The following is a 13,177-nucleotide window of genomic DNA, read 5'->3' as shown; positions in this document are numbered from 1 at the left end:
AGCTGGTTTCTTGAGTGATTTTGATTTGGGTTCGGATCAAAGGCTTTGTGTTGTAAGATGAACTATTCACACATCTTATTTATTGATTCAAATCCAGTTTGGTTTATAGAGCTGGTAAATGAACATCTGTAAATAATAGTTTTCTTTGTCTGAGCTTTCTTTGTAGTGAGTTTATGTAGAATGTGTGTATGTTTGTGTGTCTGTATGTATATAAGGCACATTCTTCAGACGTATTGGGTATTCTTTTGATTTTTGTGAAAGCTTACAAACACAAACCAGATTTCTTTTCAACAGGGGAAGCAACCCTTTACTTATTCAATAGTGGTGCACAGCAGCTGTTTGAAGTAAAAGCTTTTCATGAGGAATATCGTTCCTGGTTTATAGGTCAGACTGTTCAACAAGGTAAGTAATATAAGGTATCCTTCCCCCAACTGTAACTAATGTTCATACACAGACCTTCCCTCTCTCTTCTAGTAAATTTACAGGTGTTTTTCCTAGTTGTTTGAGGCATGCTGCATCACATCCCCACCTTCTGACATGCTCATTTGCCATCTGGATTTAACCAGGGCTGGGGGCTTTGTGGTCTCTCTTTAAAAGGCTGCCTTTGGCAGCCTCAATTAGACAGATGTTCATTTGTCTTTGAGGAAGGGGGTAAGTAATTCAATTGTATTTAAACTGAAGTGCCGTAAAATACTTAGCTTTCCTTGTCAATCAGACCAGCAAGTCCTCAGTGTAAGTAAAATATGTGTAATCCTATGGGAGGGAAAAAGGGCTGGAAGGCCTTAGCTAGCTAAGCAGAGCGCTCTGTTCGAGCTCTAAGCATTGGAATGTATGGTCTTGCTTTCTTTTAATTACCACTGTAGTTCCCTGTGCGAGTGCTGGGATCTGAGGATAGGCCTGCTGTCTGAAGGTGTCAGTTCAGTGTTTTATCTGAGGTGAGCTGTCTATACCATCCCAGTCATTCTCTGATCCTAGCTCGCCTTTCTGAAAATGAGGAGGAAACTTATGTAACTGCTTGTGACAACTTTAATAATCCTTTATCAATAAGGATGTCATTGGACTAGTGTTTCTCTGCCAGCATGTCCATAGACCAAGCAAAAATTATTAATTCAGGAAATGAAGGTATATTTATTTTGTCCTTTTTCAACTAGAAAAAAGACCATTTATAGTAATAAATAAAAACAACCTCACCAGACATATGCCTTCTTTAATGGTAATATCCCAAAGCATGCGTTAACTTTTAAACATCCTCTGCAGGTGCATATAGCAATGCAAGTGGTATGTCTGTGAGCTTTTCCTTGCTCCATCTGGGGGTGAGCCAAAAGACCGGGTCTGCTCCCTGCTCCCAATTACGTCCGCATTGTATTCTCCCCACCTTCCCTTTCTAATCTCTATTTTGGTCCTTGGCAAACAGTTGCCTTAAGGAATCATCACCTCAGTTTTCTTTAAAAGATACAGGGGGAAAGATTGTTCCTGAATGTTAGGGCTGCTGCATGTCTGAAACGATCAGGGGAGGAACAACACAAAAAAGCTGTGTGTTTGCAGTTAAAGCAAATTATCTTGTTATCTGTAGAGAAGGGCAGAGGTCTTTACACCTGTAGTGAGTCTGAACTCTTTAGAACAAATAAAAATACCTCTTCCTGGAGGTACAATGAAAAGCATTTAAATGGAAGCTTTGAGAAAGTGGCTAGGTTTTTTTTCCCTCCAGTTTTATTATCAAAGCTTTCATGTTTGTAAGTAGTCCTGATATTTGCTTTGCCTCACGCAATGCATCATGTTAGTAATACAGATGTTAGATGGGGTATCAGCTTTGTCCAAACCACATTCTTCCCACCCCATCTTTTGTTAGTTTTATGGCCATCGCAGTAGGATTTCCTTTTCTTTAATTATCTTAATCGTGTGATTTAAAACAAAAAAAAAATTACATTTATTTGCTTTTGGTTTGCTAATTAACATCAAATTGTCATCAATTATTGGGTCTCATTAGTGAATTTCCTTGGTGTTACATTGTTTCCAATTATCTACAATTATACAAAAAGCCTGACTAAACCATTGTCCTGCAATGAGCTCCAGATGGGCAGAGGTGTCTGTTTCAATGGGAGACCAAGTTCTTCCTTTGTGTGTAACTTTGAATACAACATACTGCGCCATATTTTCTGATCTGTTTAAGTTTATTTTGTTCTATTAGGAGACTGCATGCAGATTTTCCCCTTACAGATGAGAGGCAGATCTAACTTAATTAGCTCTTGAAATTCTTTCTTGCTCTGCCTACCTCTTCTGCCAGCACAGTGTTGCCTTGCCCAGTGTTTGAGGTAGAGTATACTGGATATATCTGGTATCCCAAAACAAATTTCTATTACACCCAAATCTGTCAATAGAGGGCAGCTTCAATTTTGCTGTTTTTAATATAGTCCAGAAAAAGGCAAAACTAAGAGTGCTTGAAGCCAGCAGACCTGCAGTGGAGCTTGTGCTTTGGTTTGGCAGGGTTGAGCATTGAGTTCTTTTTGTATTTTCAATATAAAATCACAAATACTAATTTCCTGCCCATTTTATTAAAATATTGGGATACTTACTGAAAAAAAAATTCTCCTCTTCTTGCCCTGAAAAACGTCCTAAAAAAAGAAAAGGTCAATATATTGCGGCTGTTGGTACTAAGCTTACTTTTACATATCTGTCGCTTAGATGGGCGCCTGCTGTTTGTTACACCAATGGACCCCTTATTTCTGATACTTTACTACCTCATAAAGGCAGACAAGGAGGTAAGCCTACTTTATTTTTTCACTGGAATTCTCAGGAGAAAATGTTATTTCTGACTTAATTTTCGGCAGAAGTTATGTTAATTTTACAAAGAGGGGCTTCCATAATAATGGAAATTTAATTTAATTAAAGCAGAGATACCCACCCTAGAAGTATTTTTGTTTGCATCAAGTTTTTCAGACAGTAAAGTATATTCCAGGAGTCAGCTTGCGATCTCAACAAACTCTGATCACCTCCTTTTTAAGAGAAGCAGAGAATCTCTTTTGTCTTTCTGTAAGAGCCTATCCTAGAACTATTGAATTTAAAATTATGAGATGTCATCAGAGTAAAACAAGCTAGTGCCCTTTCTGAGGCATCAGTAGATGAGTCATTTTGGGAAAGAAGGGAAAAAGAAAGAAGAATTTGGATGCTGTGGGGGAGGAAGAAGGAACATTTCTGTGGCAGTTCGAACTTGAAAGGAAACATTGCCTTTTTAGAAGCAATATTTTTAGAGATGCTGTATCATAGAACAGCAATGGGGTGATCAAGTATCCAAAAGTTGGATAAATAATAAATGGCTTAATTAATTTATCATGGGTGTGGCATAACCTCACTTAAATTTCTGAAGTGTATCAAAAGGCATAGGCAAAGTTATTGATTTATTGTTTATAATCTGCCTGTGGAAAAAAGGGGATAAAATAAAACGTAAATGTTGATCCTTGTCTTTTGTTTCATGGAGGCAATAATTTCACTTTATGCATCCTTAAAGTTTTTGCTCTAAAAGCATTTCCTATAAGGTTGCTTGCTATTTTCTGCTTTAGTTTGCAAATGGAGAATGCAGGAGAAGAATTTTTGTACAGTGAAGAAGTAAAGTCCTACTACACATTTTTAATAGTAACCTATTGTTCTGTAATTATTTTTAAATTATTTATGGTATAGGATGTGCAAATGTATTCTGTATTTCTGTGGTCTGTTCCTGCTTCAGGGTGGCCCATCAGAAGAAGTCATTTCACAAGGAATAGTTCAGCTTGTTCTCTAGGCACTGTGCTGTGTTTGAACTCAGCATCCCTTTGAAAGCTTTATAGCAAACTTAAATTGGGGAAACAGTAAATCTCCTCTGTCTATGTGGTAGAGTGTTGAGGTAGCCTGAGTAAAGGACAACTACTGCTGCTGTTTCTGTGCATGGGAAGAGTCCTGTACTGCCCTTTACTTTCTCGGTACATTGTTTTCTAGGTTTTCTGGTTTTCTAGGCCAGGCATGATGCCAGATAAATGCATAGAGCTGTTCTGGGTCCTAAGTCAGGGCAAATGCATTCCTGCAGTGCCCTGCCTAATTTAGCATATTCTTCAGTAAAGGGAAGTCTTGAGGATTGTGTTGCAGATACCTCATGCAAGGCCAGCTTGAATGCAGCACAATCACTTCCGGCTTGAACTAATGAGTATCAAGGTACCTGCTGGGTATCTTAGGATTGTCCTTTGCACCATCCTTTGGTTTTGATAGTGTAATGCAGGGTTGCTTAATGTGTCTTCTGAGCAGAGCCGTCTCCTATCCAGCAGGCTTTCTTGGCTTAGCCTCTGTGCCCCTGCACAATGTAAATGCGGCTGTCTTGCTTTGGGACACAAACATGTTCATGCAGGTAAGTTATCTGTAGGAAACAGTTTAATGCAGGTTTATTTCTGCATCTCATAACCTTCTTTTTGACATTGTTATTGTGCCTTTCCTTTTTCAGGAGAAAAACACTTTAAAACCTTTCTGGGGGTTTTTTGGTTTTTGAGTTTTTTGGGGTTTTCTTATAGTGATTTGACAATGGATGGTTACTTTTATTAAGCCTCTGACTGTCTAGCAAGAGGATTAATTAATAATGAAAGCAGTATACCCAAGTGGGTTTTTTTCATGCTGACCGGTATAATGACTTAGTCTTTGTACTGATGCGCTAAAGGTTCTTTCCAAAGGGAAGGCTGCCAGTTGTGCCAAACCGTGCTGAATGATTATGCATTGTTTGGCAACGGCAAAATTTGTTTGATGGTTCTGTCATATGTGGGGCTATTTAAGTTGTGCCAAAATCACTTTATATACATACTCTGGCCAAACTGGAATTGACTTTGCAGAGGTGAAAGGTTAATACTGTGTTCCAGAAGCTGCCCTGTTCCTTTGAGATTTATCTTTATGGAAGGAAAAGCAAAATTTGAATGGAAGTTATGACACTGGGTTTAATCCAACAGGTTTTGGTCTAAAGCACTATTGGCACACACTGACTACTGTGTCTTATGTCATCTTCCAAAAAAACCCGCTGTACTTCACATTAGTTTCTCCCCATGTTGTTTTAAATTTGGTCTTTTAAGTGCAGTAATTGAAGAGTTCAGCATTTTGCAGGTATTTACTGGTTTGAAATAAATATTTATAGCTTGCTTTGTAATCAGTTTCTGAATGTGTCATGTGTTACCATTCAAAATACGATCTTCTTTAAATCCTTTATTTTAAAGCTATGGCCGTTGCATGCATATATATTTCTATGTATGTGTAGTGTGTATATGTGTCTTAACATTATAATAATGCTTTTATAATACCTTTGATGTATTTTCAGCAGCAAGGAAAGTTCCAGCCACTCGATCAAGTTGTGCTAGACTCAGAATACCCTAGCTGCCCATTGCTGCTGAAGTGTGCAGATGTTAAACAGTGCATACATCATGTAACAGAAGAAAAAGGTGAAAAAAAGGGCCTTGGGGGTAAAAAAAGGACTAGATTTGTTAGTGTCACTTCATTACTTGATAGATTTAAATATTGTTTTTTGCTTTACCAAACGCCGAAGGTGCTGGACGAAGCTGTACTTTAAAAACAGAAGTTTAGGCTTAGAACTCGTCATTGCAGTATTGTGAATAGTAATGTGTGGATCTCAGATTATCTGCTGTAACTCTAAAATACTTGTGCAGTCTTGTTGCTGCTGTTACCATGAAAACGATAAACTGATCAGAGCTGGCTTCTTGATGTTATTGTATGTGTTGTGAACTTTCTTTGCCTTTTGATGAAAGTTTTACATCTCTCTAAATTCTTTGTTTAGTGTAGGATGGTCCGGTATGGAAGAAGTTAACCATTGTCCATTTGGCTTTTTTTCTCACTTTGTCACAAAGCATTCAAAGAATAAGTACAAAAAAGCTGGAGAAGAGAGAATTTGCTGCTGAGAAGGGAGAGCACAAGTTTTCTAGCTTTGCATAATTTAGTGTTGTGGGTTCGAGTTCAAAGACTTAATGTTTTTAAATTAGAAAACTTGATTGGGATGCATAAGTGTATGAGAGAGAAAACCTAAATGGAAAAAATTAGCAAAGTATCAATTCTGCACATAGTTTCCTCAACCTTTGCCCAGAATTCCCTTTGGTATAGGGGCTTTTATTTTATTTGAGGACAATATATGCTTTCTAGGGAAGAGGAAGGAGCATTACATAATTTTCGCAGCTTGGCAGACCTGCAAAAGATGCAAGACCTCAGTTTTTATATTCAGTCCTTTAAAGAGCATTCTTCTTATACTTGCTGACTTCCTGATGGTGAATGGAGATTTACCTACACACAGATGGAGATCTGCAGGAATGGGTACAGGAGTCTGAGAACATGGAATCTACCACCCAGAGCAAAACAGCTAAGCTGTCTGACCCATATGCATATAGAGCACCTCTAAGGAGTTGAGGTACACAGATTAAAAGCCAGAAATACTAGGAATTTGCTTTCACGAAGCACTCTGCCCTTGTTGCTGATATACATAAGAAGAAATATTTAGGTGATCTACAGGGCCCCTCACTACAAGAAGGACATTGAGGTGCTGGAGCATGTACAGAGAAGGGTGACGAAGCTGGTGAGGGGTCTGGAGCACAAGTCTTATGAGGAGCGGCTGAGGGAGCTGGGGTTGTTCAGCCTGGAGAAGAGGAGGCTGAGGGGAGACCTTATCACCCTTTACAATTACCTGAAAGGGGGTTGCAGAGAGGTGGGTGTTGGCCTCTTCTCCCAAGTGACAAGTGATAGGACAAGAGGAAATGGCCTCAAGTTGCGCCAGGGGAGGTTCAGGCTGGATATTAGGAAAAATTTCTTTACTGAGAGAGTGGTGACACACTGGAATAAGCTGTCCAGGGAAGTGGTGGAGTCACCCTCCCTGGAGGTGTTCAAGGAACGTGTGGACAAGGCATTGTGGGAATGGGCATCGTGGTGTTGTTGGGTGATGGTTGGACTTGATGATCTTACAGGTCTTTTCCAACCTTAGTGATTCTGTGATTCAGGTAATTGGGAAGTGGCTATGGAAAGGTGGTGTACAAATGAAAACCCTGCTAAGAAGTAAGGCACCAGACCTTGTTATTGCTGTTTAGAACATCAAGGGCGGGGGGGCTGTGAGTTTTTCCTGAAAGATTTAGATGCAGAAGTTTAAGTATTTCCTGTATGATATGCATATGCAGTAATATAGGGCAGTTGCTTCCCCCAGAAAATCAATTTGAACTTCAGGGCAGGACATGTTTCCATTGAAAATCATCACTTTAACAAGAGAACAGGAAATCTGGGCAGCAAGACTGTTGTTACATTCTTGCTGGGACTGGAGTAGTTGGAATTATGTGCTACTGTGATAATCCTGGATTTCCGAAAGAACCTTCAGAAAACGTTTAGCTACATTCAGTATCATTGGGAGTAGGTAACCTTTTTCTCTGGGTGAGTTTTGACTTTTGAGAAGGCTTCTTTATGACAAGTACATCTGAACTGCAAAACCACTTTTGCCTGCTCATGAAGTGATAAATACTTCCAGTAAAAACTATTATTAAGCTTTTAGGCAATTGCTGTGCCCTACAACTTGTCTAACACTGGCTAAGGAGGTAGGGGTGAGAGAAGCAGTACTAAACTTCTGTGTACCCATCTGAAAAGGTGAAAAATTGTGCCAGATCCTCTTGGCTGTCAAACTAAGAAGTCTGTATAGGAATGTAGGACAAGGTCTGGATTATTTTTCTGAAGGGGCACTTCCTCCAAACAACAGTGCTGCCTTTGAGCAGTATTTATGTTCCCTTTTTAACAGCAAAATAAAAATTTGGAAAAAAAAAGAAGTATTTGCTATAGACAAGATCTTATATCTTGGTCTAACCTCTGTATCCATTCTGAAATTGTATTTGCAGTTGTTACCCATCAGACCATCCTCTGATAAATTGTATTCTGTTGGACAGTAGTGAAGATGCTTTACTGCTTGGTTTTTTGCAGATGTTTTTAATAATGTATTATGTACACCTATAAGTTTGTGTCATTTTGCCAGAAAATGGTATTAACTGTTAAAGAAGTTACATTCACTTCCTGGTTTTTGTTTTGAAATGTAAGGTAAAAGTTGCTTTTGTCATTAAAGCTGTACACACATGCACACGCCAGCTGTATGTGATGTTCTTGGACGTCCCTAGGCATGTACCTGCGTGTACCTGCTGCTTGTTTTCTTGTTTGGGTTGGGTTGAAAGTAACAGTGGGGCTTGTTCTTAGGATTTCTTTCTTTTTTTTTAGAACACCAAGCATATTGTTATGCAGCAAACACATTGGTGCTTGCTTGCCTGTCGTGCACAGATCACCTTTCTGTTCAGTCCACTTCTATGTGTTTCATACTCTCAGGTCTTTTATTGCCTGTAAAAAATACCAGTATTATGACTAAGGTACTCTTTTCTAGCTCTAAGACCTGTTGTCCACTTTGTAGCCTTTCTTGTTTAAGGAGTAGGGCTTTAGGGCAAGAAGTATCTGTTGTGTTGAGTCTTCTGCAGCTCTGATCTGTTTGGCAAAACCTAACAACATAATTATTTCACTTTAAATTAAATCTTAAGGCATTTAACATCTGTCTAACGAATTCTTACCCTAGAGTGCTCACAGTTTACACTTACTGAATTAGCAGAAAGTCCACCTTCCCTCATCTCAGTGTTGAAGGGCCCTGAAAATTAATTTTGCTGGATTAAATTCCCAGTTACCTGCTTTAGTAGTTGGGGAAAGGGTGTGTTACAGCTTGCTAAATCTGGGTGAAGCAGGTTGTTTGCTAATAAATTCAAACATTAGATAGAAAGTACAACAGAGAAAGTTTTACGAAAGGGTTATGAATTCTAGTTCTAGAGTGTTACTCTTTGTTTCATTTTGCAAGGCAAAAACTGCACTGTGATCTTGTCTGATGTGATTAACATGAAGAGCCAAGAAAACTTACCTGATTAGAATAACTAAGTAATATTGCCAAGCTTGTATTCCCAGAAGGTTGGAAAAAAGGGGCCATATGAGTTTCAGAGTTATGGAAAACACTGAGAAAATGGATGTTAAAATGTGCTTTAGGCAGTTTGCTCAACAATACATCAGGGAAACTTCCAAGTCTACATAGCGATTACCCGATCGCTGAACATATTATTTAATTGTAGAACCACTTATATTCCATCTGTATTTCTCAAACCCAATCTTTCCAGATGTCTCAGACCAGTTTTATAGGCACCAGACACATTAGGGAACAAAAGGCTTTCCAATATATACTCATATTATCAAACATAGTCGCTAACTCTCACCAATATCAAATGTGCATCACATGTTAAAGCCACGTTCCAATATTGAATCCTTTTGTCAGCAGTTTGTGACTTTCATAACTCACTTTAATTCTTCAGAGGTCTCAAATATTGTCAGTTTCTAGAGTTTAATAGTCAAAACTGTCAAGCACACAAAATATTTTCAAACAAAGTGATCTCTGAAGGGTTCAGTGTAATTATTTTTCACATGTTTTAATGAAAATGGCTTCACAGTTCTACGTTTCCTTTTCCTAACTGAGTCACTCTGAATCATGCTGTTGTGGGGGAGTCTGCCTGGGAATCCAGACTAGAATTGCTTTTCAGCATGGGTTGGGGGATGGTGGCCGGAGGATGTCCCTTCGTCGAACTTTCTTAGATAAGAGAGGAATCCACGAATCATATTCACTGTACTTGGACCCAAACCATGTTAGCTCTTTGAGAAGCAGGTTCAAGTATCCAGAGAGTCTCCCCCATTTTCGGCTTCTTTTCTTTCAGAGCCATTTAGAAGCTTCTAATCCTAAAGGCTGCAGCCAGCAATGTCACAGCTAATTACTTTACCTGCAACTCATCGGCTTCATGAAGCAAAGTGTATATTAGTGTTTTTTTCCTTTTTGCTCTGAAGAATTTTTTGCATTTTACTCTTCTACAGCTGTTGAGATAGATTTAAATTTCATCTTGTAAACAACTTTCCTTGACCTCACCGTACCCCTTACCATGCGTACACAAAGAACACATAATAGTTGGCTATTTGTATGCAATTTGAAAGAGCCAAGATAAACCCCAAAGAAGAAATGCTGAAGGAGTCATAAATAATATGTTGTTGTTTGCAAGGGGAGAAGGAAACTCCATGAACTGAGTGTTGGAATATGATACTGGATCAGAAAATGACATGAAACAGATGTAGGTATTTATGGGAATGGTATACAGGAGATAAAAACTTACTGCAATACCTGTTCAGAAAAAACCTGAAACACAGTGGGCTCTAAAATCTCCTGTGAAATCTTACTAGGCATTTCATTCCATTTCCAAAATGTAGCTTTCTGTGAATACTGAATTTTTATACTGAAATTTCCATGAGCCGTTGTGATTTTCTCTCTCCTTTGCCTCAGCATCGTGAACTCACGTATCTCCAGATAACTGATCCCACGTGAATAGCAAGTGTTCATGATACGCTAGTTATCACAAGGGAAACACTTTCTGAAATTCTTATATCATTGAGTTGATTTATGTTGCTCAATAAATCATAAATGAATTGTGTGCTTCCTCCCACAGGATTGTGTTTCCCTGTTTTGGGTTCTGTATTTTCTTTTGACACTATATTAAACTACGTAAAAGGGGGATAGAAGTAAAACTTCTGCTTTAGTCACTCTGAAGTGACAGGGGAGAACTGATAGGAAAAGGGTTTATTGAAAGGGTGGATGGTTTGTGTTCACTAACCAACTCTCTGTCCTGGCCCCTTACTCGGTGCTGGAATTCAGTAAGTAAAGACTTACTTAAGATACTATGTTTAAAAAAAAAAAAAAAAAAGCACTTGTGGAACCAATGTTTTCTGTTGTGAACTCTGTAGTTAAAATGACTAGTCTGGTGACACAGGGCAGTGAAGGTTTGGCAAGCGACAAGGGCTTGAGAAAAGTCTTAGTGAATTAATGCAGCCCAAGATTAAAATAAATAAAATATGTGCTTTGCTGGATTAGGGCCTAATTAAAGAATTGTCAAGTTGTTCAGACTTGTGCATATCAGCTCAGTCTGTTTATTTTTCTACATTTCCAGTATTTTTGAAACTTACTGCCCTGATATCAAACATGTGCGAGCCACAAATTAGCTTTCATGCTGTATGTACAACTTAAAAGATTTTAAATGTATTGAAAATGCAATCCAAACCAATCATGAATTTCTTCCCCTTACTTCTTTTTTCTCAGAGATTGGCAGTCAGAAATTCCACAAATACAGCCAAGAGAAGACGCTGAAGTGGTTAAAGAAAAAGGTATTGTGTTTCTCTTTTGCTTTCAAAATTGCTTTATGTTTAAAATGAAAATGCTTATTAGCTTGTCCATATCTGCATTTGAGCCATGTGGTGTGCCTCAGTTCAAGCTACCTGTCCTGTCCAAGAAGGACAGACATCACAGTAAAGTTGTTGCACTTGGGAATGGGATGAGGTATTAGAGAAATGACAAGTTTGTTACATTTCTCTTTCTGACGGGGCTGGCATGAAAGGGATTCATGGAGTGTGGGGAGGCAGAAGAAGCTGAAGTTCAGCTTATCGCTGTGTTCTGTAGGCTTTGCATAAGGTAAGGGGCTTGTCTTTTGCTTTGTCCACTTCACAGATGGGCTAGAGGAGAGCTTTGACTGTTGCAACTTTTAAATTCTGCCATGCTTTAAAGCTGGACAGAAATGCCTTGGTTTTGTGCTACAACTGGGTTTCCTCATGAAATTTTGGCAGAGTCGCTCAGAATGGTCCTGGTATGGTGGCTGCTATCCTGATCCAATCACGCTGTTCAAGAGTTCTGTACAGTATGCAGAAAGTAAACTAGTGTTATATCTCAGCTTGATGTGGTCTATGTTTTTGTATAAAGAAGGCGAATCTAATTTTGCACACGCATATGTGCCCCTACTATGATGCCACTTTGTATAAAAAGATTGTATGCATCACACAGTACAAGGAAGCCTTGTCATTTAAAATAGTCAATGCAAGCACAAAATCTGGTCTACTTTCTGCAATGAAGAGTCATGGGGATATCTATTCTGCAATGAATACCTGAATGTTTGCATTTGAACAGGTACCTGTTTGCGTTGTTTGAAATACCTTCTGCCAGTTACCTCTCTGTTAGATCCAGTATAGCAGTGTCCTGTAAAGTCCTTGATCTTTGATTTCCATCAGGACTGCCTTTGCAATCCAGCTGAGATCAAGCATTTTCAGTTCTCTGAGCAGATGTTTTTCTTACCTGCATAATGATGGCTGTTGCACCTGAGTAGCTCAGCTCATCTTAGGGTGCTGCAAAACTGGTACTGTGTTGCCAAGGCAACATGTTCAAAGACATGCTAGTTTCTTTGGGTTTTTTGAGCTCATATGCTAGTCATTACAAATGTATATTAAATTTCACCACAGTCCATAACTTGAGTGTTTTATATGCTTGAAACAAAATTACAAGAGCTTTGTCACTGCATTAACATGTGCATAACAACACTGATACAGACATTTCATTCTGTGGTTTCCTATAGGTCAATCAAACAGTGAAAGCACTTAAAAGCAACAATATATCTGTAGGTGAAAGGGTACATGCAGCTACATTTATCAGCGGTAAGAAGATCACAGATACTAAAGAAGGTAAGAAATTCCATTTTTGTGAAATCGCATACGTGGAGATAAAACACATGATTAGAATCTAAAATGTATTGAAATTGGCCTTTGCAGTAAATTTATTCCTTGTACAGAAAATTCCATATATGTTGTGGTTGTGTGCCTTGACTATTCTGAGTTCTTTGGTATCTTCATCAGATGACATTGTAATTAACAGTAGGTCTCAGCTGGGGTTCTTTTAGCTTCTCCTTAGTTCAAGGAGAATACATTTTTCTCAGTGAAATATATGCTGAAGTGCTTTGCTGAACTGAGACTGTCTTTGACAATAAGACATATGCTTATAATATATATGAGTATCGACCCGATAAGTGTCTCTGTATTAGAACAGACTTCTTTTTTATTATTATTTTTAATAGCATGCAAATGCTCTTCATAGAATTCTCCTAAAAGGGAAGGGGTCTTAGGAAGTCATAGTCACAGAGTAAAAGTTCCTGGTCCAAACTTTATGTGACAAATATATAGAATACCCAAGTGTGTGCTTATTAAGGGCAAAACTTTAATAATAGGTGTGTTAAATTGCCCTGAAATTGACAGTCCTGGTACCAAAAAGTCT

General features: G+C 38.5%; 1 protein-coding gene across 2 annotated transcripts in view; it reads left to right on the top strand.

Annotated features, from left to right (window-relative positions):
• Positions 1–13,177, top strand: part of RNASEH2B (ribonuclease H2 subunit B) — a 40,502-nt gene that overhangs the window by 15,413 nt on the left and 11,912 nt on the right. The window contains exons 3-7 of one of the 2 annotated variants that reach the window (XM_059820913.1): positions 295–402; positions 2,683–2,759; positions 5,324–5,441; positions 11,186–11,250; positions 12,486–12,591. In XM_059820913.1, the coding sequence (XP_059676896.1) occupies positions 295–402; positions 2,683–2,759; positions 5,324–5,441; positions 11,186–11,250; positions 12,486–12,591 (474 nt within the window). Of the gene's footprint in view, positions 1–294; positions 403–2,682; positions 2,760–5,320; positions 5,442–11,185; positions 11,251–12,485; positions 12,592–13,177 lie in introns of both variants that reach the window. The other variant, XM_059820906.1, reaches the window with a different exon arrangement.

The sequence above is a fragment of the Gavia stellata genome, chromosome 1, assembly GCF_030936135.1.
Source record: "Gavia stellata isolate bGavSte3 chromosome 1, bGavSte3.hap2, whole genome shotgun sequence".
Lineage (NCBI taxonomy): Eukaryota > Metazoa > Chordata > Aves > Gaviiformes > Gaviidae > Gavia > Gavia stellata.
This window is presented reverse-complemented; position numbering and strand designations above follow the sequence as displayed.